The sequence below is a fragment of the Cydia pomonella genome, chromosome 27, assembly GCF_033807575.1.
Source record: "Cydia pomonella isolate Wapato2018A chromosome 27, ilCydPomo1, whole genome shotgun sequence".
NCBI classification, from domain to species: Eukaryota; Metazoa; Arthropoda; class Insecta; order Lepidoptera; family Tortricidae; genus Cydia; species Cydia pomonella.
The window spans coordinates 9,081,046-9,109,044 of record NC_084729.1 but is presented as its reverse complement, the minus strand read 5'-3'; the positions used below and the strand labels follow the sequence as shown (position 1 = coordinate 9,109,044).

Below are 27,999 nucleotides of genomic sequence, written 5' to 3'. Positions count from 1 at the left end.
TAGTATCTCATAAATAATATTTATTGTGTACAATGTATGCTTACATTTTACTCTCCCTACTTATATTAAATTAAAAATATTCTGTAATCAGATAAAAAAATATTCCATTAAAATAAAACTAAAACACTAATAAAAAAAGTTAAAATAGATTACACGAATAATTTAATTTCATGATTAATAATTTCAAAACTTGAAATGTTTAGGTACTTACCAACATAAAAAGGGTGTGTCGTTACATTAAATATGGAACCCAACTATACTCTGTATCTTTAGGTATTTGAAAAATGGTAAACAAAATCTACCCTCAGTAGACAAAAATATTACATGACCAAATAATGTAGGTTTAAAGTCAGGTCGTTCAGTTACAGATCCAGGCGGTTTTGTATTTGGTTGGTTAACCAATAAATGTTAAATCCGGGATATAAACCGCGACCGTAACGTTGAAAGCGAACGCAAACGACGCTCACGAATGAGGGTAGACGGTGCGCGGTCTACACAACTTTGACACCCACCGGCTGTCTCCAGTTACCCGTGAACAAGATGCACGTAACTGCGTCGAAATATCGGGAGATCAAAAACAATATAAAAGGTAATCACGGTTTATATCCCGGTCGAGTCAGGTGTAGTGAAACTAACCATGAATCATTCAATACTGTTATCAAAAAATGTGATTATGCTTATATTGAAACATGTTTTTGTACAACATGTTCACATATTTTATACGGGCATCCGCAACATCGCGCGTATGCACGGCTGAACGGGTCAACGACTAATAGTATGAGCGCCGCTAACAGACGCGGACGCAAGCTGCGGATTTTACCTACAACTATACTCTGTATCTTTAGGTATTTAAATAAAAGTAAACAAAATCTACCTTCAATTTGCTCCTTAAGCCAGTTGAGGGTGGACGAAAACATTACATGATCAAAAAATGCAGGTTAAAGTCAGGTCGTTCAGTGACAGATCCAGGCGGTTTTATATTTGGTTGGTTAACCAATAAATGTTATAATTACCCTAAAATTTACAAATTGTTTGTTTACTTTTATTTAAATACCTAAAGATAGAGAGTATAGACCCACGCGCACGCGCCCGCTCCGTGCACCCGCGCGACGTTGCGGACGCCCTAAAGAAATATACGATATGCCAGTGGCAAAAAAACACAACAATTTAAAACGACTGAGAAATTTTAAACAAACGATAGCTCTCTGATTAGGAAAACTGCCTTAGTATTGCAGCTGCGATCGGAATACAAACGTGACCTTAATACAAAAAGAGGGTCAATAATAAGCAAAATTAGCCCACTTTGATTTTCTTCTTTGTTGAATCCATTGGTTTCATGACTACATTGATAATTGCTGACGATCTGAAAGGCCGTTTATGAATTCGTAGAAAAATCTGTAAAAAATGGCCGCCATCTTGAATTTCGTCATTTTTTACCCGATCTCAATGAAAATTGACGTATAATTTTCATAAAAAAATCAAAATTCATTCATAAATTTATATTCGTAATCGGAATTCTAAAAAACGGCAGCCAACTTGATATTCCATATTTTATATTTAATCGTGTCGAAAATTAAATAGGTGTACAGTCACGTCTGAAAACATCGACGCGTTCGAAGTGGCAAAAATATCTATACACGACTTTATGGCCCATTTATTATTATTAGGGTAGTGTAGACATATTTTTGGCACTTCGAACGTGTCGATGTTTTCAGACGTGACCGTACATATATAGGTCGTGTCATTCAAGATAACGCCTGCCTTGACTTGTATCGCCATGATATTAAAGCTTAGATTTGACAAATCTGCGCATCACCGTGGTCCACACGAACTATACGAATCTACACAATAGGTAAAAGCCTTTATTTACAATAACAATATACATGATGGATATATACAGAGCATCTACACAATATAGTTTTTCGCCAACCGCAAGTTCTCAATTCGGGGCGAACCACTATAGTCTGTATCTTTAGGTATTTAAAAAAGGTAAACAAAATCTACCCTCAAATGGCTCCTTAAGGCAGTTAAGGGTAGATGAAAACATTACATGATCAAATAAAGTAGGTTTAAAGTCAGGTCGTTCAGTGACAGATCCAGGCGGTTTTGTATTTGCTTGGTAAACCAATAAATATTAAAACTACCCGAAAATGTACAAATTGTTTGTTTACCTTTTTTTAAATACCTAAAGATACAGACTATAGTTAACATATTATTTTTTATCTCTCCTATTTGGAAAGTCCATCTTTCATAGGCTGAAAGCCGGGTGGAAAGTATTTTTTTTAATTTGTACTTGGAGCAATGGCTAGCAGTCATATATGCCATATTATTCAGTTAAAATCTCTCATATTAGCTTCCTCATTTTCAGACCAAGTACTATCAAAATTAGATGTCAATTGCATTCCTATCTGTACTTAATATTTAAATGTATGAAATAAACATAAATATTTGTTTATAAATCGATACAAATAACGATGAATGTTTAAAATATTATCATTACATCACATCCATTCATTCAGTTTACTTTCTTTACGCGCGTATACATTATGGCCGTTTCAGACTCATCCCAATTTAAGATCGGATTGTCTATGGTTTTCGTTTTTTTTTTCCCGATCAAAATGTAATGGCGCCAATTCCAGATATGACCTACATTTCTTGTGTTTGACTTTCCTAATAGTCGAAATGAAAAGTAGAGTGTTTAACTCGGGTAAAAGTGACCATTTCACCCTCGAACTATTGGCGCTCCGACGAACAAACAACTCTTACACTTTCTGTTCAAGTAAGCTTAGACGGACTTTATGAAGGGCAAAAAAAAAACCATATTGCTGCGATCATTGACATATATCCTAAGGACGGGCTTTACGGGGAGTAAGAATAAGCCAATCGTGCAGTCTAACGCCACAACGCGATTGGTTGCAACTAGTTGCGTTAGACTGCACGATTGGCTAGAATTCGTGAGTGACACCGCTGAACTAGCACCATTCTTAGTGGCCGTAAGGCCCGTCCTTAGATATGTCAATGGCTGCGATATATATAATTTGTACATATTCCGACTTCCGCTGTATTACTTACAAAAAAAAAACAAATCATATCGCTGCGATATCTGCAAGACTACGCAATAGTACATTACTATAGAGTACTGGAAACGAAGGGTTGCAGGCCAAGTAGATATAGTCTGTAGGGATACACGGCCGACAACCCCGTCTCTTGCCGAGATTTGTATAGTGCTTTTCTCAAACTTGCAATGAAATAAAAAAAATATGATGATGATGATTGTTTAATGTCCTAATGTGATAGGTTATTCAGTGCGTCGGATATTGAAGGGGAACAAAAATGTGATTATTTTAGCGCTACGGCACATGCCATTACGCTTTCTTTTCTTCTTTGTTTTTTTTTTTTATTATTATTACTTTGAGGTTATTTAAAACGGGAACGAAAATTTGACTATTTTTGCGCTACGACGCACGGTTTAGGAGATAAAGATTTCTGCATGACTGAAAAAAAACTTTATAGGGCTGTATCTCGTAAACCATGCGTCGTAGCGCAAAAATAATCAAATTTTCGTTCCCCTTTTAGAAAACCCTGAAATAATATTTAACAAACACAAAAAAGAAAAACAAAAAAGGAAAAAAACATAATGGCAGAATTTTGCTTACAGGTGTTTTTATGGTTGAATGCCAAGACGTGCCATAATTTGACGTTTAAAAACAAAAGAAGGTTGCCTTACAGGCCTAGGTGTGTAAGGCTGTATGAAAGTCCTTTACATATCATCTTCACTCATCGCACCTGATATGTAGTATTTCCGGACCTAATTTGACGTAAGTCATGTCAACATTTCATTACAAGTTTGAGAAAATGTGGGTTAGGCGTCCATGTGTTTGTTCCTTTTCCTGGGCGGGGGCTTGACCTTCATGTGCACGAACTTGACGTGCGTGTGCAGCGTGCCGGCCTGCGTGAACGCCTTCCCGCAGAAGCTGCACTCGTACGCTTTCTCCCCGGTGTGGATCTAACAAGGAATAGTTTTTTTTTAATACTATGTGGTGAACTAGCCTAATGAGAGAAGTAAAACCAGCTAGTTTCCACACTAATTATATATATTGTCAATAACGGCACACAAGAGTCACAAGCACAAAGAAAAGAAATAAGAGTACAAAGCACAGCACAGTATAGTTGAAGAGAAACTTAAAGTAAGCACAGGAGATAGAAAAAGCACATAATGATAGCGTACATAAAAAGAAACTAAAACTATAAGCGCTATTCGGCGCGCAGCGCAAACCGAATATAATCCCAAATGTAAGCGAGTCGGTGCGTAAGCATTAACCGTTACTCGGGCGGCGCGAGCGCATGCGTCCAGCCTCGAGAGTGGATATCTGCCGACTAACTAGGATTTCCGAGCGCGCACGAATGCACGCTCGGGTCACCGATCTACGGCGAAGCGAACCGAGCGATAAGGCAAGTTCTTGTTCACCGCGCTCGCGTCGCGCGGAACCGTAATGGCGTTTGAATATAATAACATTAATATTATTTATTAATATATTAACAATTAAAAATATCTGTCGCCACAACTACGTGGGTGGCAAACAAGCATACGGCCCGCCTGATGGTAAGCAGTCTCCGTAGCCTATGTACGCCTGCAACTTCAGAGGAGTTACATGCGCGTTGCCGACCCTAAACCCCTCCCCCCTCGTTGAGCTCTACAGTACATTGAGTTATAGTACATTGTGCAACGAGGGGGGTAAGTGAAAATTTGAATACGAGGGTGGTAATTAAAGATCCGAGTTTGCAATATTCTTACCCCCGGAGTTACACACAATGTTTTTCATCACACTTGCGAAGAAAAAACTAAATTTTAAGCGAAATAATTCTTAAATACGGTGACATATCAAACATTCGTCCGCCATTTTGTAATTTCTTGACAGGTTAGCATCGAGGGCACAGACCTATTCGGCATTCAGCCACGATTGAAAATTATGTAAAAATATTTTAAATGGCTGTTAAATGAATCAAATTATTTGATTTCAAACATAAACAAAAATATTAAATTATAAACGTCAGTATTTTAAAAGTAAAACTCATTTATGCTACTTGGTTTGTATTTTTGATTTGTTTGATTTTTTTCACAATCCATAACTCCTACGGGAACAAAATAGGCCTTTGTCCTTTAGCACACCTGCATGAAATAAGATGTTTTTCGAGCATGTGTGATGAAAAAATTATTCTACGGATCACATATTTTTAGTCCCTCGCGCGACATGTTTCGGAGAGCTTAGGTCTCCTTTCTCAAACACCAACAGTGCGAGCAGCGTTCACGAAGACCATGTCGCGCGAGTTACTAAAAATACGCGAGTGTAATCCGTAGGAAACGTATTCTTTCAAATTATTTTTCTTCCTAACGTTATCCCGGCATTTTGCCACGGCTCATGGGAGCCAGGGATCCGCTTGGCAACTAATCCCGAGATTGACGTAGGAACTAGTTTTTACGAAAGCGAGTGCCATCTGACCTTCCAACTCGGAGGGTAAATAAATGTAAAGTTATTGGGATTAGTCCGGTTTTCTCACGATGTTTTCCTTCACCGAAAAGCGAATGGTAAATATCAAATGATATTTCGTACATAAGTTTCGAAAAACTCATTGATAGGAGCCAGGATTTGAACCCGCGATTTCCGGATTGCAGGTCGCACGCTCTTACCGCTAGGCCACCAGCGCCCCATTCTTTCTGATTATTATCCAAAATATATACCTACAATTATACACGGTGCCCGTGAGCATTGCGAGGGATTTTAACAGTATATTCCTGATCATATTTAAAGACTAAAATGTCATTTAAACTTTTTTGGAATTCGCCTGATTTCAGAGTTAAACGCACTAACAAAAAAAAATCTTTATTGTTACTTGCAAACCGCCTTTTTGAGGGCGATGTTGCGACCTAGTCCAAATATCCTTATTGATAGAATGTCAAAAAGTGACAAGTAACACTTTGCAAAAAATAGGTTTTACAAAAAAAAAGTTCAAATTAGTAGTTACAATTTACAATACAAATAGCGTTTACATTGTATGTACAAATACATACAAATTTTGTGAAATTGACCTCATATATTTTTTTTAAATACCACGTCGTTGGCAAGCAAGCATACGGCCCGCCTGATGGTAAGCAGTCACCGTAGCCTGTGGACGCCCGCAACTCCAGAGGTGTTACATGGGCGTTGCCGACCCTTTAAAAATCTGTACCATCTTTTGGCATCAGAAATGCGTGGTTAAAACCTCTCGAGTTCCTCGTGAGCACCTTGTATAACTAACCTATGTTATTTGAGTATCAAGTGCAAGAATATGCAGTCGCACCAACGTTGCGTCGAACAGTCATAGAGTCTAAACTCTGTATATTTAGGTATTTAAATAAAAGCAAACAAAATCTACCCTCAAATGGTTCCTTAAACCAGTTGAGGGTAGATGAAAACATTACATGATCAAATAATGTAATTTAAAGTCAGGTCGATCAGTGACAGATCCAGGCGGTTTTGTATTTGGTCGGTTAACCAATAAATGTTATAACTACCCGAATATACAAATTGTTTTTTTTTTATTTACATACCTAAAGATACAGAGTATAGACCTTAAAATGGTACCTTCTTACGTGTACACGTTCAACGCAGCTGGCCAACTTTATTGTCACGCGTGCAATAGAGTATTTACAGTACATATCGGGCTACTTTATAGCACTAGTGCGAGAAGTAGCATATTACGTTACTGTGTCGAACATTTAAAGGGCCATATGTACTGTAAAACGTTGTACGATACATGTGCGAATCGGTAATTCGCAACTCGTGTCGATTTAAAACACTCCCTTCGGTCGTGTTTTAATTTATCGCCACTCGTTTCGAATTTCCTATTTTTCGCACTTGTATCGTAATGTACTATTAAGAGCAAGTTCGGCCTGGCCAGCCACATTAGGGCTCATGCTGGACAACGTCCATAATGTTTATTTAGGGTCGCCGTCATCGAAAACGATGAGGAGGACTATATATACAGGGTGACCTTAGCCATTGGACAGACCCTGAAATCCCACGTAGGGTTACTTCTCAGGAATGCCCTGACGTTAATAATTTTTAAATTAGAACAAACGATAAAAAATAAATTTCTCGACCAAAAGTTATTTGCAATAATCGACAACAAAAAGAAACACTGTGTTAATCTTTGGCTGTGTTTTTGACAATTTGTTCGAAATATTTGATAATGATGACATTTTTCAAAAGTCAGAAGCTTATTAGTGACATAAATAAAAATAATAATCAAAAAGTTCGAAGGTTCCATACTATTCTTTGAGGATATTACCTTAGGAGCTACTAACACATACAGGCTGCTCCAAAGTAAAAAATGGTAATTTGTTAATTTCTTCGAAACCGCTACACCGGTTGTTATGATACTTTGTACACTGGCTCTAAATACCCTAATGCATATATACGTTTCGGCTTTGTCCAATGGCTAGGGACACAATGTATAGACGTTGCAGCTCGGGAGACGCTAGTGAGGGGTGGACTGGACTCACAGCTCGGTGCACGTAGACGGAGGACTGGTGCAGGAAGGTCTTGGGGCACTCCGGGCAGCGGTACTTGCGCAGGCGCGCGTGCACGATGTCGCGGTGCTCCTGCGTACATCATATAAATAATAATAAATAAATAAATATTATAGGACATTATTACATAAATTGACTAAGTCCACAGTAAGCTCAATAAGGCTTGTGTTGAGGGTACTTAGACAACGATATATATAATATATAAATATTTATAAATACTTAAATACATAGAAAACACCCATGACTTGGGAACAAATATCCATGCTCATCACACAAATATTTACCAGTATTTGAACCCGGGACCATTAGCTTCGTAGGCAGGGTCACTACCCACTAGGCCAAACCGGTCGTCATCATAACACAAATCAAATATCATCATTTATTTTCATATCACCTATCAACTACGGTACATTTTTTTTTTATATTTCGTCGGTGGCAAACAAGCATACGGCCCGCCTGATGGTAAGCAGTATCCGTAGCCTGTGTACGCCTGCAACTCCAGAGGAGTTACATGCGCGTTGCCGATCCTAACCCCCTCCCGCCCCTCGTTGAGCTCTGGCAACCTTACTCACCGGCAGGAACACAACACTATGAGTATATATATTTACAAAGTAACATATCTAGTTAAATACGATGATAAAAATCTCACAGCTAAAAATGTAAAAATCGCTTTTAGAATAAGAATAAGAAACCATTTATTGCCACACAAAATACAATGTTTCACTTAAAAAATAATAATAATAGGCATGCGCGGCAAAAGGAACGGACTCAGCGTACGCTGCGTCAGCCATTTTATTACAAATTGATTGCGCAGCGCTGATTTTCAGTCCGTCCCCTTCACTGAACCACATTGATATGACATGCGGGTTAATGGATTTTTTGTTTAGGAAAATCGTTCAGCGGATTCACACGTCGTATATTACATTTAGAAATTATATATAAATATCAGAACAGAAGGGTGCCAGTTTTAATACGCGAATATCGCAAATACTTAAATTGGAAAATAGTGTTTTATGCAATTGTGATATAATATAGAGCTTTTCAGTCGAGTACCGTGTTTAGGCAACGAAGCTTGCTGAGTTGCCTAAGTAAGGTATGAGATTGAAAAGCCTGATATAATATAATAAATATTATAGGACATTATTACACAAATTGACTAAGTCCCACAGTAAGCTCAATAAGGCTTGTGTTGAGGGTACTTAGACAACGATATATAAATATTTATAAATACTTAAATACATAGAAAACACCCATGACTCAGGAACAGTCGAACTAGTCGTCAAAAGTCGACTATTGTATACAATACTTTTTCCACGAGTCATCTAAAATAATACTTTTTTTACTATAAAACCTAAAATTAAAATTGGTTAGTATCTCAAGACAAAATTGTAGACATAAACGCGCGAGCTCCCGCCCCGCGCCCGTTTAGTCTTTTCTATGGGAGCGCGGCGGCACGTGATTGGTATTTTTTTTTCAGTTGACTACAGCGTATCGAAATGAATCTTATAGTTGTGTGGGAGCTCATACATGAAAAGTACGAAATTATAGTTTGATATACGAAATCTTAATTATAAATCATTACAGTCGACGATAGTCGCAACATTGTCAATTCTCGAAGCGTTGTATGAGGGTAGACATTGGCAGTGTTTTATATTTACTAAAATCTGTTATTAATAGTCCCATGCAAGAAATGAAATGCAATGAACCATAGAGAAATAAGAAGTAATAGAGTGCTCACTCCATACATCAGTTTTGGTACCAAAATGATTATTATATTCGCAGTCGATATCTAGCATCGAGTAGCGAAACTCATTACTGCTACTCGACAATAGATATCGCGGCAACAAAAAGTCTAATTCTCAACGATTTTCCGCTAATATTATAACCAGAGTAAGCGTAGGAGTTGAAAATAGAGTTCCGGTTACTCTGGTTATAATATTAGCGGAAAATCGTTGAGCATTAGACTTTTTGTTGCCGCGATATCTATTGTCGAGTAGCAGTACTGAGTTTCGCTACTCGATGCTACGCTTGGCCATTTGATATGAGTCGCCAAGTAGATCCGGCTCGAAGGACCATATATAGCCGCCGTGCAGGTCAGGGTCTCGACGACTCAAATAAAACTTCGATTGATAATAAAGTATAATCTTCCAAAAGGTACTGGTTTAGAAGGGTTCTTGCCAAAACGGTTCAATGTAGAAAGTGGGTGTTGATAGTATGGAGGATGATGAAAGAGTGTTTTTTTTTTTTTTTATACTACGTCGGTGGCAAACAAGCATACGGCCTGCCTGATGGTAAGCAGTCTCCGTAGCCTATGTACACCTGCAACTCCAGAGGAGTTACATGCGCGTTGCCGACCCTAACCCCACCCCCCTCGTTGAGCTCTGGCAACCTTACTCACCGGCAGGAACACAACACTATGAGTAGGGTCAAGTGTTATTTGGCTGCGGTTTTCTGTAAGGTGGAGGTACTTCCCCAGTTGGGCTCTGCTCTAGATCTGGAATGACATCTGCTGTGCTATGCCAATATTTGATCATTTTATTTGTTTTTTTTGTTTGCAATATTTGATCAGTACAAAATGTGGTTTAAATTTAGCTGCCTTAAATTGGCCGCGATAGTAAATATGTGGAGCGTTCCTATTGGTGCTTTTAAAAAGCCTCCGAATACTAGCCGAGCCCGACGGCTGCGTTTAGCTACTGCATTGATTTTTATACAATAATAAGTTGCATTCGCAACAGATGTCGACTGCGAATATAATAATCATTTTGGTACCAAAAGTGATGTCTGGAGTGAGACCTCTATTACTTTTTATTTCTCTATGAATGTACATACCCGGAGCAGCGTGGCGGTGACGAAGCCCTTGGGGCACTCCGTGCACTTGAAGGGCCGGTCGCCCGTGTGCCGCATCTGGTGCGTCTTCAGCAGCGCCAGGCACTGAGGACAATGCTCCATCTTAACATTGTTGAGGGAAATCTAACAAAGTGCCAGCTACATTTGAATATAGAAAATTGACATTATTATCAATATCTGGGACACCAAGCTATGCTTGGTAAACTCAAAAATAGGAATAAGACCTAGCTAGATCTATTTCTCGCCCCCGAAAACCCCCATATAGCAAATTTCTTCGAAATCGTTAGAGCCGTTTCCAAGATCTCCCAAATATATAAATATACAAGAATTTCTCGTTTAAAGGTATAAGATAGAAATAATGATGTGTTCTGATATATTTGCACGTATCTACCCCCTTTTCACTCTCTTAAGGGATGATTTCCGACATAGACACTTTTTCGAAGGCAATTTTTGTAAGCCAAAACAAGCCCTTTTGAATAATTGTAAACGTTCGCAAACTAGCTGGTCGTAAAGAACACTTTATTAAAGAAAATATGTGACGTTATCTATGAAAAGGGACCTTATTGTCGATGGCGTTTGCGCCATTATTAACGATACTCCGATACAAATACAATGACACGCGACGCAGCGCGGCATAAGCGCCATCGACAATAAGGTCCCTTTTCACAGATAATGCCACATATGCTCCCTCCCCTGTCTCTATATACATATTCTAGAAACAGCTGCTTTTTAGGAAACATATAAGTTTGTACGATTAAGTGCCCGAAGACAAGAGAAACGAATGTTGCCAGCCAAACCAAATCTACAAATGTTTCGAAATAGCCCTCAATATAGATCTGTGGTAATTTACAACCAATTACCAAAAACCGTAACATGTGATCAAAAAACACAATCATTTATTAGCTAACTCAAATCAATTTTAATACGAAAGGCATATTATACAATACAATCAAGGAATTTTCATCAAACTATGCATTAGAGTAAGTAAATACTAGTCCTAATAATAAATTATTTTCATTTCATTTTACTATTACAAGCTTTTATTTATTTTCACCTGTCCCGTTGTCTGTCGGTCTGTAATCAAATCTTGCAAGTTACATTTGATCCACTCCCCGGTTTCCGATTGAGCTGAAATTTTGCTTGCATATGTAAGTCGGGTGATAATGCAATATTATGGTACCATCGAGCTGATCTGATGATGGAGACAGGAGGTGGCCGTAGGAACTCTGTGATAAAAAAACGCAACCTAATTGTGTTTGGGGTTTTTAGAATTGGCTCGATGAATATGGAGTGTGGAATTAAGAGGAGTGACATCTCTTATGGTAGAACTGTTGCAAAAGTGTCCAGCTGTTAGCTATAAATAATAGTTCCAAATTTCTCCAGAGTAGCGCTAGAGTAGCTAAGAACCTAGACGCTATTGACGGAGTGAAGTGCGCTGTCTATGATTTGATTTTTTTGTTCAAGTATTCTAGGTATTGTAGCGCCACCTATTTAAGGTTTTTTGATGACACTCTTTGTTACATGGAGATTTATTTCCTTACCTCCACCTTCCGTATCGATGAGTATTAGTCGCCTGTCTAAAGAAAAGTACAGTCAGCGATAAAAGCTTGAAACAAAAATGAAATTTAGGCCAAAAAATCATATATATAATTAAGAATTCGTAATGCAATTACGAATAAGTAATATAATATATTGAATTAAGAGTTTGCATATTATTATAATTTATTTGTCATTTTTCTTAGTTCAGTAGTTTATTATTTGTAAATATACCAATAATGAAAGCAAGCAATTTAATATTACTTTGCTAATCCACGAGAAAATCACAATCTCTAATCTCGCGGATTAGCAAAGTAATATTACATTGCTTGCTTTAATTAGCATGGATTTCCGCAAAGTAACGCCTGATTCTATTAATTAATATACCATTAGTAATATAAGTATTAAGATGATTGCAATGCTCTAATAGGGTATCATGTACCTACTGAATAATGTTTTATACCATCTTCGATAATGAACATGATAGCAATAAAATACGAATATATACACTATCCTAAGTATCAAGATTGTATGTTGTGCGGTTAAGCGGATAAATCGGTTAAGCGGTTTAAGCGTCAAGAGGTAACAGACAGACAGACACACTTTCGCATTTATAACATTAAATATGGATTTACCAATCGCTACTCTGTGAAATAAAACATCGTGAGGAAAGCCAACGAGACTCCTATATAAGTGGTTAAGCGCTTTAAGCTTCAAGAGGTAATAGACAGACAGACACACTTTCGCATTTATAACATTAAATATGGATTTACCAATCGCTACTCTGTGAAATAAAACATCGTGAGGAAAGACAACGAGACTCCTATATATGTGGTTAAGCGGATAAATCGGTTAAGCGGTTTAAGCTTCAAGAGGTAACGGACTAACAGACAGACAGACAGACACACTTTCGCATTTATAACATTAAGTATGGATTTACCAATCGCTACTCTGTGAAATAAAACATCGTGAGGAAAGCCAACGAGACTCGTATAAAGTGGTTAAGCGGATAAATCGGTTAAGCGGTTTAAGCTTCAAGAGGTAACAGACAGACAGACAGACAGACACACTTTCGCATTTATAACATTAAGTATGGATTTACCAATCGCTACTCTGTAAAAATAAAACATCGTGAGGAAAGCCAATAAGACTCCTATATCATAGCTCACCTAGTAAGCCTCCCCGCAGACCTCGAACATGTTCAGCTTGAACTACTGCTTGGGATTGGGCTTCTGTCCGTGGCGCGCGTGTGTGCGTGCGTGCGTGCCACCACCACCACCAAGTAAGCCTTCCTGCAGACCTCGCACATGTTCAGCTTGCACTTCTGTTTGACCTTGGGCTTCTGTCCGCGGTGCCCGCCGGCTTAGGCTAGTTGTGTGAGTGTGTCTAGACCACTCACCGAGTAAGCCTTGCCGCAGACCTCGAACATGTTTAGCTTGAACTTCTGCTTGGGCTTCTGTCCGCAGCGTCTGCCGGCTTAGGCCGGTCGTGTGTATGTGTAGACCACTCACCGAGTAAGCTTTCCCGCAGACCTCGAACATGTTCAGCTTGAACTTCTGCTTGACCTTGGGCTTCTGTCCGCGGTGCCCGCAGGCTTAGGCCGGTTGTATGTATGTGTACACCACTCACCGAGTAAACCTTCCCGCAGACCTCGCACATGTTCAGCTTGAACTTCTGCTTGGGCTTCTGTCCGCGGCACTTACCGAGTAAGCCTTGCCGCAGATCTCGCACATATTGTCCAGCTTGAATTTCTGCTTCGGCTTCGGCTTGGATCCGCGACGCTCGCCGGCTGGCTTGGGCCGGTTGGGCCGCACGGGCTTGATGTGCAGGTGCACGCGGTCGATGTGCACGGACAGGGACACCTTGGATAGGAAGGATTTGGAGCACTGAAACAAAATAATAACTTTATTTTATGAAATTCTTGGATACCGGAAATAGTGTCTTCTTTGGATCTCCCACTGGATCATTGTGCTCCAACAGATCTAATACATTAAAACTATATCATAAGCTCATATAAGTATTATAACATGATGATAGTGATGGTCTAATGGCATAGTCATTGACGTCATAGACGCCGCCCCAGTGTGCAAGCGGGACATCGATATACAATCAATCAATCAATCATCGTTTATTGCACCATGGTAAAAATACAAATGTTGTTACAAAATAATTCAGTCTCTCATGGACCCCAGAAAGGCATAGCGAATATTTCCTTAAACTAAGTATTATTAAAATAACTTTTTACGGAATATACTTATTAACTACAATTCTATCTGATCAATAATAAGTTATTTAACAAATTTATCATTGAGAAAATGTGTAACTGAATAATAAGCTTTTTCTGCATAATGAGGGCTTTTACGGTATATACCTACGTGTATATCGCTGTCTCGCTCATGTGTCGCATCAAGACAGCTATTTTAATAAAATACGCAAAGCTAGAGAATATACTGCCAATTTGTTGACCAAGTTATGAAATATTACCAAAGAGAATTTGAAATAGAGGTGTCTTTTCAAAGAAAACTTTGTAGCGACGTAAATTTACTGCCATCTTTTGACACGTGATTAAAACTTTTAGAACGCCATTTGTCTTTGATCCTTATTCTTTCACTGATATGTGTTAAATTATTGAAATCAAAAAGGGGGGTAAGTATTTCAAATTCTCTTTGGCGAGACCTAGGATGTGAGAGGGAGACGGACTCACCGCGTCGCACGTGAAAAGCTGCACGCCATGCGCTTCGTGCTTGTGTCGGATAAGCTCGTCCTCGGTCGGGTACAGCGCGCCGCACTGCTCACACGCACTGCGACAGAGCGGGACAGGTTAAAACAAATGAATGATACCCTACAGTGTGGTGGGGTCCCCACTTGCTTGTTCTATAGCTCTCGCTGTACTGTGAATATTTTTATTTTATTTGTGTTTGTTTATTAGGAAACAAACAGCATACAATTTTACAAAATATAAACTAATATGATGAAAATACGAGCCAAGACAGTTTCAACTATTTTTTTTTTCTTATAGCATTAGAAAAAGTGTAAAGAATCTTGACATGTTCTTTTTGCCCTCGTTGAGCTCTAGCAACCTTACTCACCCGCAGAAACACAACACTATGAGTAGGGTCTAGTGTTATTTGGCTGCGGTTTTCTGTAAGGTGGAGGTACTTCCCCAGTTGGGCTCTGCTCTAGATCTGGAATGACACCCGCTGGCTGTGCCCTACCACACAAAGCGAGATGACATTCACAATGCCCATACCTCTCTTCACAATGCCCGCAATGCCTTTAAATGAGTAACTATTACTTATCAAAGCAAAATAATGTAAATGATTATATATGATTTATAAATTATAATTGTTACATATTTGGGGAGACTTATTCTTCAAAATCGCTTGCCCTCTTTCTAATACTAAAACAACGAACTATAGTGAAATATAATAAATTATGAAAATAAAAATACATTTTTTTTTTTTTATTAATTCTGATTTAGACTTGTTGGAACTGGCATAGAGACCATCGTTCAACTCGAGAAATAGCAAAGATGCTGATTTAGACCTCATTATTATTCACTACAGTGACAACCGGCATCATTTATATATATATATGTATATATATATATATATATATATGTATTTTTTTTGTATCATGCGCGAGAGCTAAATCTCCCGCAATCCCGCATGCGGGTCCTATCGAACAATGAAACTGAGTATTAAGAATATTAAGATCATGTCAGGGCATAGATATTAGATACCTATTATATGGTCGTTCCTCACCCCGCCAACGAAGCGGCAGCTGACGTCCACGTGAATTTATTATACATCTTCCTTAACCACTTTACGAGTTATCGCCCGGGATCATGCGATATCATGCGATGACTGACGCAACTCGCGCCTGGCCCGCGGTAAGACTAGGCTACGAGGCCGTATAAGACGTGAAAATTCTAAGAAATTATACCTGTGGTCAAATTGTACGCGGCATTTGCGGCAGAACAAGAAAGTAAGTAAATAATAGTACATTACGATACAAGTGCGAAAAATAGGAAATTCGAAACGAGTGGCGATAAATTAAAACACGACCGAAGGGAGTGTTTTAAATCGACACGAGTTGCGAATTACCTATTCGCACATGTATCGTACAACGTTTTACAGTACATATGGCCCTTTAAATGTTCGACACAGTAACGTAATATGCTACTTCTCGCACTAGTGCTATAAAGTAGCCCCATATGTACTGTAAATATTCTTTATTGTGCACCATACAGGTAAAAATAGACAATAAATTAAAAAAACACTTAAAAGTTAGGTAACAACAGGCGGTCTTATCGCTAAGAAGCGTTCTCTTCCAGACATCCTTTGGGTAGCAGGAAACTATGAACTTACAACATTGAACAAGCTTTGGCTCTGACGGATGGAGTTGCTACAAACCTCCAAAGTCCCGATGTTCTTTTAAAAGGACAAATTTAAATCGAATTTTGAACTATGAGGGAAAGAGAGAAGGTTCCAAATTCAAAACTACGAAAATGACTGCGGGACTTCGGACGATGAAAAAAGGAAACATATCAATGTCATTAGTATACAGCGTACGGTGACTCCCCGGGCGCACTAAGACGGTAAAACGACTAAAGAAAAGACTTTCCACAAGGATTTCCGTACATTGACCTGCATATTGCTATCTCTATTGCATGCGCATAAAAAACGGTGTAACATGAGGAAACCGAAAGATTTTAACAGTGTATTCCTGATCACATTTAGGTACTAAAATGTTATACAATTTTTTCTGTATTTCGCCTAGTTTCGGAGGTAATACCAATTAAAAAAAAAACTTATTGTAACAATGCACAACGCCTTTTTATGGCGATGATGATATGGGGCGTAGTTAAAAAATCTTTATTGATAGATGACAAAAAGTGACAAGTAATCTTTGCAAAAAATAGGTATTAAAAAAATAATTGTAAAAATACGAATACATTTAAAAATTAAAATATATATATATATTTGGTGAAACTTACTTACACGCATATAACATTTTTTTTTCCTTCTTTTGGTCTCAGAAATGCGTGGTTAAAATATTTCGGGTACCTCGTGTTACACCGTGTAAACACGCATGTGACACCCGTAATATAGCAACACCCATAGACCACGAAGACCGCTTAGCGTTGCTTGTTAGTCTCCGTAGGCTACGGTGGGAAAAAACTGTCCAAAAATTTAATTTAGCAAGTAGCAAGTACCAGGGCCTCATGAGTTACGAGGAGGTGTCGCCGACCGGCCGGCCGCGGCCCGGGGCGGGCCGGGCGCGGAACAAGGTATGCTCGCGCGTCTTGGCTATATACTTTTGCTTTGTTTACCTAAATTAAGATTTATTTTTGTTGACTCGTAGGAAAAGTATTGTATGCAAGGTTGTATAAGTAGGTCAAAAAATGCTCGTGGCGTATTCCTTTACAATATAACTCACGCCACTCGCCTTTTTTGACCCTTCTTATACAACTGTTGCATAAAATACTATAGGGCATAGATACCTGTGGTCGTTGTGGCAGCGCTGGCCCTCCTGCTGCTGTTTGTGGTGCTGCAGGGCTTGCTTGGACTCGAACTGCACGCGGCATTTGCGGCAGAACAAGCCCGGCACCGACGGCTGCAGTTGCTGCAATGGACCTTCTGTTTATTTTTCATTTTGTGGCATTAGCAAACTAATATGTAGATTAAGTTCAAAACTAACAATATGTAGACCATTATGTTATCTGTAATAAATAAATCGATTGATAGTACAATCATTGCATCGAATAAAGCAAGACAAACAAAGTCGCAAGAAGACGCTGTGCCTAAACGATGGCGATGGTTAAAAATGCGTTCTCCACCGATAACACTATATACCTTGTTGTGTGTGCGCGCCTTGTGGCTGCGCAGGCCGCGGCGGCTGGTGAAGGTCTCGCCGCACACCTCGCACGTGCCGCCGGCCGCGTTCTCCACCGGGTGCGCCATACGCATATGTGTCGTTCGAGTCGTTTTCTTGCTGTGTAAATAATATTTATTTACGATACAAGTGCGGAAAGTAGGCAATTCGTAATGAGTGGTGATAAAATAAAACTTGCTAAAAGGGAGTGTTTTAAATCGACACGAGTTGTGAATTACCTATTCGCACGTATATTGTATAACGTTTTACAGTACATATGGCGCCGTACATTTTCGACATTTGCACGGAAAGTAGCACCTATTTTGGCAGATTTCCAATTTAGAACAAAACAAAAGTAATGCAACTCTGTTCAATTGAAATAGTTATTTACGATACAAGTGCAGGAAATAGGAAATTCGCAACGAGTGGTGATAAATTAAAATACGAACGAAGGTAGTGTTTTAAATCGACACGAGTCGCGAATTACCTTTTCGCACGTGTATCGCACAACGTTTTACAGTACATATGGCTCTTTAAAGTGTCGACATATGCACGGAAAGTGCTCTTTCCCGCACGCGTGCGAGAAAGTAGCACCATATGTACTGTAAAAGTTATTTATAATATTTTTGCAACAAGAGAGCAAAGTTAGTTTTTGATTCAAGTGATTATTTTGAATCCTTAGGTAGCTAAAGATTCTGTAATATAGTAATTTAGAATTTTAAGTGTAGCGTCGGACTCTTAAGTCACGAAGTACAAAAACTTACTTTGGTCTCGTGTGGTACGTACAACTTTTCACACCAGCAGTAAAACAATATAGATAAGGAATAAAATGAACCCTTTCACCTAAACACCCTTACACCCATTCCCCGTTCACTCTAACATCCATTCACCCAAACACTTTAAGCTTTGTCTCACTGAGTAGACAAAATTGAATTTTGCTCATTGTTTTAATCAAAGCAGCTGATGTGAAATAGTTATTTGTACAACAAGAGAGCAAAGTTTGATATCATGATATATGAATCTTGAGCGCAGTAAGGGACTCAAAAGCGCACGAGATGTAAATAACTTTGATCTCGTGTCGTACACAAAAAATTTCACGACAGCAGCGTGAACATATTTGAAAGGTAAAAATACAACCTCAAAAAATGTAAAACGTCTTCACCACCATTTCACTCATGTTTTCTTAAGGTATTCTTACAATTAAGTTAAATTACCGCAATAAAACAAAACGAAAGAAATAAATATAAAATACCTACGGATATAATAAAGTAACGAACATCAATTGACAGTTCAATCGACAACTTTTTTTTTTGTAAAAAAAAAACATTGTAAGATACGGTCCGAATTGCGGATACAACTATTTGTGAACTATAGTAGAGATCGTTAAGAGTAGAATTGTTTACTTTGCGTAACAATTGAGTATTTTTTTAAGTTCATTGTTTTGATTGTATAATAAAATACGTAAAATATGGTGTTTTTATTAAATTTTAAACTAGAGAGAGACTATACATATCTATTGTATTGTAGTAATTATTTATTTTAAGATTATTATAATGTAATGTGTACCCAGGTATTGGCTGTTGTATTTATAAACGTTGTTATGTATTTTTCATGTCGCTATATGATGTTACTATGTTTTACTGACTTGTAAAAGAGCCCTTGAGGCCTACTTGCAGAATAAATGTTTGAATTTTGATGACTCGTAGGGTGTTTTGGAACGATACGGTCTGACTTATTTCGGGAGTCTAATAACCGCCAATATACCTTTCTTTTTGCTAATGACGTGAAAAGGACAAAGACAATAGAATCCAAATATTTCGAACTTGTATTAGGCCCCGCACGTTGAAATAACATTCGAATGTAACAGTGAGCAAAATGCGATTTTGCTCACTGTTTTTAAGCAGCAAATTACCCTTGTTCCAGCTGCTGTATGTATGGATCGTGGGATTTAGGTATTTAATTATGGCAAGTTATTTCAAAAAGCTCATAAAAGGTTACTCACACAAATTGTTTGTCGCAATGTCGGCACTTCAGAGTTGTCCCTGCGTGTATGCCGGCGTGGAGCACCGCGTGCGACCTGCACAAACATTATTTTATTATTTTTTGACGACAATCTCGATCGATCTGTGTTAGATAATAATAAAAAATGAAATATATAAAAAAAATTACACAAATCGACCCAGCTCCAACCTAAGCTTGTACTATGGGTACTAGGCGACGATATAAATAAATAAATATCATAGGACATTATTACACAAATTGACCAAGTCCCACAGTAAGCTCAATAAGGCTTGTGTTGAGGGTACTTAGACAACGATATATATATTAATAAATACTTAAATACATAGAAAACACTCATGACTCAGAAACAAATATCCGTGTTCATCACACAAATAAATGCTCTTACCAGGATTTGAACCCGGGACCATCAGCTTCATAGGCCGGGTCACTACCCACTAGGCCAGATCGGTTGTCTTTAGGGATTTAAATAAAAATAAAGAAATTGTTTAATTACTTTTATTTAAATACCTAAAGATACAGAGTATAGGGAGAAAAATGGGGACAAAGTTTTTACAGAGAAGGGTAGAATGGAGCAGTCACCCACTATATCCTCACGAACAGAGTTAAGACAGTGTGTGTACTCACTCGCCCCACACGATCTCTCCGCATTGCCTACATTTGAACATGAGCTGGTGTGCATTCTGTACATGCTGCCGGAGATTCACAGCGAAGCGGTAGCGAGAGTGGCAGAGGTGGCACTCGTTTGAACCCACGGACTGAAAAAGTTTTGTATATAAGGAGTGGTTCGGAATAGTACATTGTGCGACGAGGGGGGTAAGTGAAATAGTGGATACGAGGGCGGGGCTGGAGGGAATTAAAGACCTGAGTTTGCAGTATTCTTACCCCCGGAGTTACACACAATGTTTTTCATCACACTTGCGAAGAAAAAACTAAATTTTGAGTGAAATAATTCTTAAATACGGTGACATATTAAACATTTGTGCGCCATTTTGTAATTTCTTGACAGATTAGGCATCGAAGGCTAACTATTCGGCATTCAGCCACGATTGAAAATTATGTAAAAATATTTAAAAGGGCTATTTAATCAAATTAAATAATTTTAAACATATACAATAATATTAAATTATAAATTGTCAGTATTTTAAAAGTAAAACCCATTTATGCTACTTGGTTTGTATGAATAAACGACATAATTAAAAAAAACTATAACTCCCTAGGGAGTTATAGTTCTTTTTTCACAATCCATAACTCCCGCGGAAACAAAATAGGCATTTGTCCTTCAGTACACCTGCATGAAATAAGATTTTTTTCGAGCAAGTGTGATGAAGCAAGTGTGTCGATTTTTAATTTTATCGAGTGTTAATTTTTAAGTAGTGCATTTTTGTAGGAATCCGTACATACTATTCTATACAATTAAATACAATCGTATTTAAAATAAAAGGGCGAATTGAAGTATTCGCCTTTTATATTACAGGTCTCCTAAGACTTTTTGAACAGCGTCTTCTGAGAGAATTTATGAGGTGTTTCCCATAAACATAGTTTTTTCTTTAAGTTTGATAAGCTACTTAATACATTACTAAATTGTCTTATGTTCGATATTGCACTTTTTTGATTTGATTTCACTTTGAGGTAGTTACATGGAATTTCCATTTTTGGCTATTTGCGATTTTTACAGAAATTTGTCTCCCATAGAAATACCTCTGTCAGAGGTTAGATTGGAGAGACTTCCTGACTACCGAAGATGAACTCCAGTTTATTGGTATAATTAACTAGTTTTGAAAATTGAAATTCAAGTGTGGAAAACGGCAGGTGAAGATTGTCAAATTGTGTTGTACAAAAAGTTACGAAGTCATTGCAATAAAAATAAGAAAACTCAAACAATCTGATATTTCTCAATATGATTTTATTGTTATTATAAATTATTTTATCTACAGTTTACTGAAAAAAATAACCTGCTTCATAATTAGTAAAAAATAAAAAATATATACTACGCGTGAAAACTACTTCTGCAGTATCACATATATAAGGTCGTATATAAAAAAAAAAAACCTGCAAAACAACTTTTGTGGGTTAACAACATAGTGCTTAAAGGTCTCTCACCGGATCATGTGCAATCTTCATATGATTCTCCAAAGTAGTATTGTTCATAAACCCTTTATAGCACAACTGGCACTTCACCACCCCCTTAATGGCCTTATCCGACAATTTCCTTCTCTCCATATCCTCCACCATCTCCTCCTCCGTCAAACACTTCACTTGGAAGTCATATTTCTTCTCAAACTCCTTGTAATCTTCTTCCCTTTTAATTTTACTCTTCTTTAAACGTTTTTCTTTCTTTTTAACTACGAATTTAACTGATGATTCCTTTTCTTGAGTTTTCTTTTGAGATCTTTTCCTTTTAGGAGGTTCAATCTCAATTTCTTCTGCTTTTTTTCTTTTAGATGGTTTTCTGGTTGTTCTTTTAGGTAGAATACCTTCTTCTACTATAATTTTACTCTTATCTGGACTAACATCTGTTAAATCATCATCTTTGACTAGTGAGACATCAGCAAAGTTAATATCAAATGGTTTCATATCATCATTAGGCAGAAATAGATCATCATCTATATCAACATCATCATCATCTACTATCATATCACGTTCTAATTCATCTTTAACATCTTTGGGTGTGCGAATAATTTCTTCAAATACAATATCTATAGTTTCTTTAGAAATGTGATTAGAGTAAGGATGTGTTAGTTTTTGTGCTCTTCTATCAATAGTTCGGATGTAGCTGTTAGAGATCTGTAAAAACACAATCTTACTTTAATATTAAGAGAAGAGAAGCGGTGGTGGCCTAGTGGATATAACGTCCGACTTTCAATCCTGAGGTCACGGGTTCAAATCCTGGCTCGTGCAATCGTGGCCCACAAATGGTCTCGCCGGAAGATTAGTGCTGACCTTCAGGTCAGCATTATGCTGAGGCGAGTCCATTTCGTGGTAAACAATTTCAATATGTTGTAAAATAATTACTTCTGTATGTAATTTAAGTTTTACCACGAAATTAAATTATTTAGGATTATGATTTATGAATATCATTTGATATTCACCACTAACTTTTCGGTGAAGGAAAACATCGTGAAGAAACTTGCATACATCCGCGAAGAAATTCAAAGGTGTATGTGAAGTCCCCAACCCGCATCAGGCCAGTGTGGGGATTATAACCCAAGCCCTCTCGCGCATAAGAGGAGGTCCGTGCCCAACAGTGGGACGTATATAGGCTGAATTATTATTATTTATAAATATTGAGAACAGATACAACAGCAGAAGTTTCTTAAGTAACTTTATATGACAAAGATCTTGTATATGAAGAAAATTAAGAATGTCATAAACATTTTTTTTTTTGGTCAATATGCACAGAGCGAGCATACGCTCGAGGCAATTTCCACACACCCCGGCAGAGGCACGTCTACACTGGCCGGTTTTTGCGTGAGGAAATAGCCTCGCGCGTATGTTCGCTCTGTGTGGACCCGCCTAATGAAGTTTTTTGAAAGTTTTAAACATGATGTAGCCTTCAGGGTTCAAGGGGTTTAGGCGGTTATCACGCTGGATGCGCTTGGAACGTCGCTCCGATGTTTGAGTGAGACCACGCTATGCGCGTATTATACCGGCACACCGCTCGCACATCGGAGCGACGTGCGAATCGCATCCAGTATGATAACTGCCTTCAGTCTACAGCTTGCAGAGCCATTAGTTCATAAATCAGTCAACGAATCTGTTATCAATGATAGTACGCTTTTTAAATAAGAAATGCGTTGTTTTCTTTTCTCTTACATGCTGTTTGGGTGGTACAGACCAAGATAAGTTGGCAGCGTTTTTTTTTACAAATGTTTACACGAAACAAGAATATAACAATATTTACATTAGAAACATTAATCATATAAGTACATACATTCAACAACACTAATGACAGAAATGACCAGTTCAAGGCCTAGCATCCATCATCTCGCAAAATCCTCGGCATCCATTTCTCACAGCCGTCCATCTCCAAGCAATCAGGTCGCACTCTGGTGCTGATGCCAAGAGCGCATTTACCGCGGAGCAGGGGGGAGTTCAAGCGCGAAACTACGAGCCAGATGAGACGATATTAGAGAGACGGTAGGGCCGACCTGGCATAGAACTGCCGCATACAGAACAACATGGAAATCCATGGAAGAGGCATATGTTCTGCAGTGGACACGAAGAAGACGCCAGGCTGGGCTGTCAAAAGCGCTGCCAACTTAAGCTTGGTTGGACATTAGGTTGTAAAATGTATATTTTAGAGTCAAATGAACTTACAAAATGCTGGTGCATGAGTGCCTGCTTGAGCAGCGAGTCGGCGCGGCGGCAGCGCGCGCGCAGCGCCTGCGCCCGCGCGAGCTGCGCGCGGCACCACGCGCACAGATGTTGCGGCAGCCCGTCCCATGCTGACAGCTGGGGAGTTAAAACAAGCTATGAAGCAGGTTTTAACCCTCAGAGGGGCCACATAACAAAGATGGAAGAAATAATTGTAAATTAGAAACACATTGCAAAACTTGTTAAGTGGAAAAAAAGCTTTAATAATAATAATAATGAAGCAGGTTGAAGGTGATATGTCTCGGCCCTAGGGAGTTCTTTCCCAGTATATTCTTTTTCATTATTTTTAGAAATGAAAATTTGTCTGTACTGGATTTTTTGTATAATTACCATTCTGATATTGAACTACTGATTTCATAAATAGTGGTTCTTTTACCCAATTAGGCACCTCCCACACAGAGCGAGCAGCCTCGCGAGGAAATTTTCTCGCGCGGCAAACGCCCCGCCCCGTGATCGTGTAACTTTTGCCTCAGCACGCTTGCCTCACCCGAGCCAATTTGCTCGGCAAGATGGCGTCACTAGGCACGTATACACTAGCCGTTTTGTGCGCGAGGAAATTGCCATAGCATACGTGCGATATGCTCGCTCTGTGTGGACCCGCCTAGTTATGAATCGAAACTACCCTTAAGAAATACTATGGAAGTAATACTTGGGATGACACAAGAAGTGTAATTATGTGAGTTTCCAGCTGCCGAAATTCTAATGTATGCTGGCAAACAATTTATTTTGCATCACTGTGTGAACCAATCAGGCGTTTTGAATGCAACTCACAACTTAAAAATTTACGCCCGGGTCGCTTAACCTTTACTCATGTTTGGTTTAGTCATTTTCCCAGACGAAGATGTCTATTAAAAATGAAGTTACCATATAAAGAAAAATAAAACAACAATAAAAATGTATATATATTCTAAAATTGTGAAAATAGGTAACATAATATGAGTTTCTGAAGGTACACTCATTTCCTTGGTATTAATCAGATTAAAATAGTAAGGTTTGACCAAAGTGGTAATACTGTTAAGCAAACCACATATAATTATCTAATAAATACATCATATGCAATGCAATGAAACCTGACAAAATTAGGAGTGAGAACATTCACCAACACACTAAAGTAGTAGTAGATAGATAGATAGAATACTCTTTATTGGCACGCCTCAGTAAAAAGATACAAGAAAAATAAACAATTGATTAAATATAGAGGCAGACAACAGGCGGTTTTATCGCTAATAAGTAGTAGTAGTAAAACACTTTATTGTACAGAAAGAAACATAAAACAGGACAGAACATACATCATTTGTACAAAGGCGAACTTATCCCTTTCCAGGGATCTCTTCCAATTAACCTTTGAGCAATTGAGGAAGAATTGGAGAAAGTTAGACATCAAAACTGTACTAAACGGCATTACTAAATATTTAATTTCCTAAAAGATAGGTAAACCTATAAGTCCTATAACCTACAATATATAAATGGGATATGAAATAAATATGGTGCTAAGTGAACTCTGATTTAGATGTACCAGCATCAGCTGCCTGTCTAAAACTAAATAATAATAATAATAACACAAATATGTAAATAGTCTTTTTTTTATATACTACGTCGGTGGCAAACAAGCATACGGCCCGCCTGATGGTAAGCAGTCTCCGTAGCCTATGTACGCCTGCAACTCCAGAGGAGTTACATGCGCGTTGCCGACCCTAAACCCGCCCCCCCTCGATGAGCTCTTACTCACCGGCAGGAACACAACACTTGAGTAGGGTCTAGGTTATTTGGCTGCTGTTTTCTGTAAGGTGGAGGTACTTCCCCAGTTGGGCTATGCTCTAGATCTGGAATGACATCCACTGGCTGTGCCCTACCACACAAAGCCAGATGACATTCACAATGCCCATACCTCTCTTTTGGACGTAGTTTAAGGACGTACCCGGGTCCAGTAGTCATAATATATAATATATATATATACAAAACTACCTAACCGCACACATCTTTTTGATTAAGTTCCGTCCGAAAGCCACAACTTTTTTAAATTCGCCTTTGGCGATGCAACCAATTGACACTGTCAAAGAGAAGACAGTAAGGGATTCCATAATTTAACAGAGTACACAGTAAAAGACTTGTCATACGATCAGTGTTTGTGAGCTGGGATAGCCAGAGAGAGATTTGCACTGGAACGGAACCGGTGTCCGCTGCCATCTGCTAAAAATTTAAATCTCTCCGAGAGATAAGGGAGAGATTGAGAGAATAGGATGTTAAAGAGAATGGAAAGTACATGTATGTCTCTACGTCTAAAGTTATGCCAAAAGAATTGCACAGCTGAAGTGGGAGTGGGTTAGCCATATATGTTCCAGGGATGATGACCAATGGCCAGCCAGTACTGTTCTGGAGACCTTGACTGGGAACCCGAGGTGAGGGAAAAAGATGGTTGGATATTAGAAAGACGGCAGGGCCGACCTGGCATAGAACTGATGCATTCAGGACAACATGGAAATCCATGAAAAAGGCATATATTCAGCAGTGGATGCGAATATGCTGAGAAGAAGAAGAAGAATACAATCAAAGTTGTACTGCAAGAAAGTTGTATTTAAACAAATAAACCATTAGTTAGAATGTTATAATCTAGAGGTAACATATATTTGCAACAAAATGTTTTACACCTCTTTACCAATACAAAGAAAATTTGACAAACAGAATAAGAGCAACAGTTTTCATTAATAAATCTCATAAACGAATGTCCATAGCATGTATTCAATGGGGTTTCAAACTAGAGCACCAACTAATATATCTATAATAACTTGACATTTTATACACTTATAACTTAAAATAGTTAAAATATCAAGTATAACTCACAGTTGTGCCCATAAGCTCCTCATATACCTGGTCCAGACCCCATTCTCTGATGTCAAAGAGTCTGCCTTCCCAAGCCAAGCAAATACGACACGCCACCAAATTTTCCGATTCCAGTTCTTGTTTTACCCTATTCATGGCTCTTAACTGTATGAAATTGATTGTAAATATCTAAGTTTAGGAGTATAATTATATAAATAGGCTAACATTACACTAAAATGCTAAGTTTAAGCCAATTATAAACATTAAAATAATACAACGCTATATGAGATAGACGAAAGTTTCTTCATTTTACTTCAAAATTTCATAAGATACGTGTGACGGTATTCGTTAGAATTATAAACATAAGGAAGAAAATTTACACTGTTTTTGTGACATTAGTAAGACAAAAATTATAAAACTAGCGTCAACCAATTATTTCACTCAGTGTTGTAAGTATAAAAAAATATGAGATATGCAAAAATTTCAAACATTGAACATTTAGAGATAAAGTATTTTTTACATTTCAAATATTGTTAACGATGTGCTGATATTCCGTGAAATGGAAAACGATTATCAGACCGAAATCGGGATTGATTTCGGGTCCGATATCGAGAAGTGTGGATGTAATTGGTGCCTAAGGGCAATTACATCCACACATTATCAGATCTGATATCAGCAAAGCCCGGATGACGGGAGAAATTATGTGTTAACGTCTCAATAGTGAGAGGACACACAAAAGTCGATGTCGATAAAAAAGCACGATGTACTGGACCACCGTTATGAAATTCAGAAATATTATAGTTGTAAACAAAATTAAAATGAACTGTTTGTATTTTTTAAATATTTTATGTATAGTTCATAGTTAAAACGCAAACGTTTTTCTTCAGCACATTCTGACATTTATTCTGAATAACTTTACCTTGAGGATGTAAACGTAATCTTGACAAGTGCAC

At 38.2% G+C, this 27,999-nt stretch overlaps 1 protein-coding gene across 1 annotated transcript; it reads right to left on the bottom strand.

Moving 5' to 3' along the window:
- Positions 1 to 5: 5 nt before the first annotated feature.
- On the bottom strand, positions 6 to 27,398 carry LOC133532556 (zinc finger protein ZFP2-like). Its single transcript, XM_061871283.1, has 12 exons — positions 27,068 to 27,398; positions 24,170 to 24,304; positions 21,953 to 22,636; positions 20,477 to 20,607; positions 19,833 to 19,907; positions 17,812 to 17,950; positions 17,460 to 17,581; positions 14,658 to 14,754; positions 13,657 to 13,839; positions 10,400 to 10,501; positions 7,544 to 7,642; positions 6 to 4,006 (listed from the first exon to the last, which is right to left on the bottom strand). Exons 1-12 carry the CDS (start codon positions 27,200 to 27,202, stop codon positions 3,863 to 3,865), a joined length of 2,046 nt encoding a protein of 681 aa, XP_061727267.1. The 5' UTR covers positions 27,203 to 27,398; the 3' UTR covers positions 6 to 3,862.
- Between the last annotated feature and the right edge of the window lie 601 nt (positions 27,399 to 27,999).

What these genes read in the sequence shown, in the direction of transcription:
- LOC133532556 (XM_061871283.1), bottom strand. Translation starts at nt 27,202, where the DNA reads ATGAATAGGGTAAAACAAGAACTGGAATCGGAAAATTTGGTGGCGTGT. An exon ending in AGGCGCGCACACACAACAAG is followed by an intron (nt 17,582 to 17,811) that starts GTATATAGTGTT and finishes GGTCCATTGCAG; the next exon opens with CAACTGCAGCCGTCGGTGCC. An exon ending in AGCTTTTCACGTGCGACGCG is followed by an intron (nt 13,840 to 14,657) that starts GTGAGTCCGTCT and finishes ATTTTGTTTCAG; the next exon opens with TGCTCCAAATCCTTCCTATC.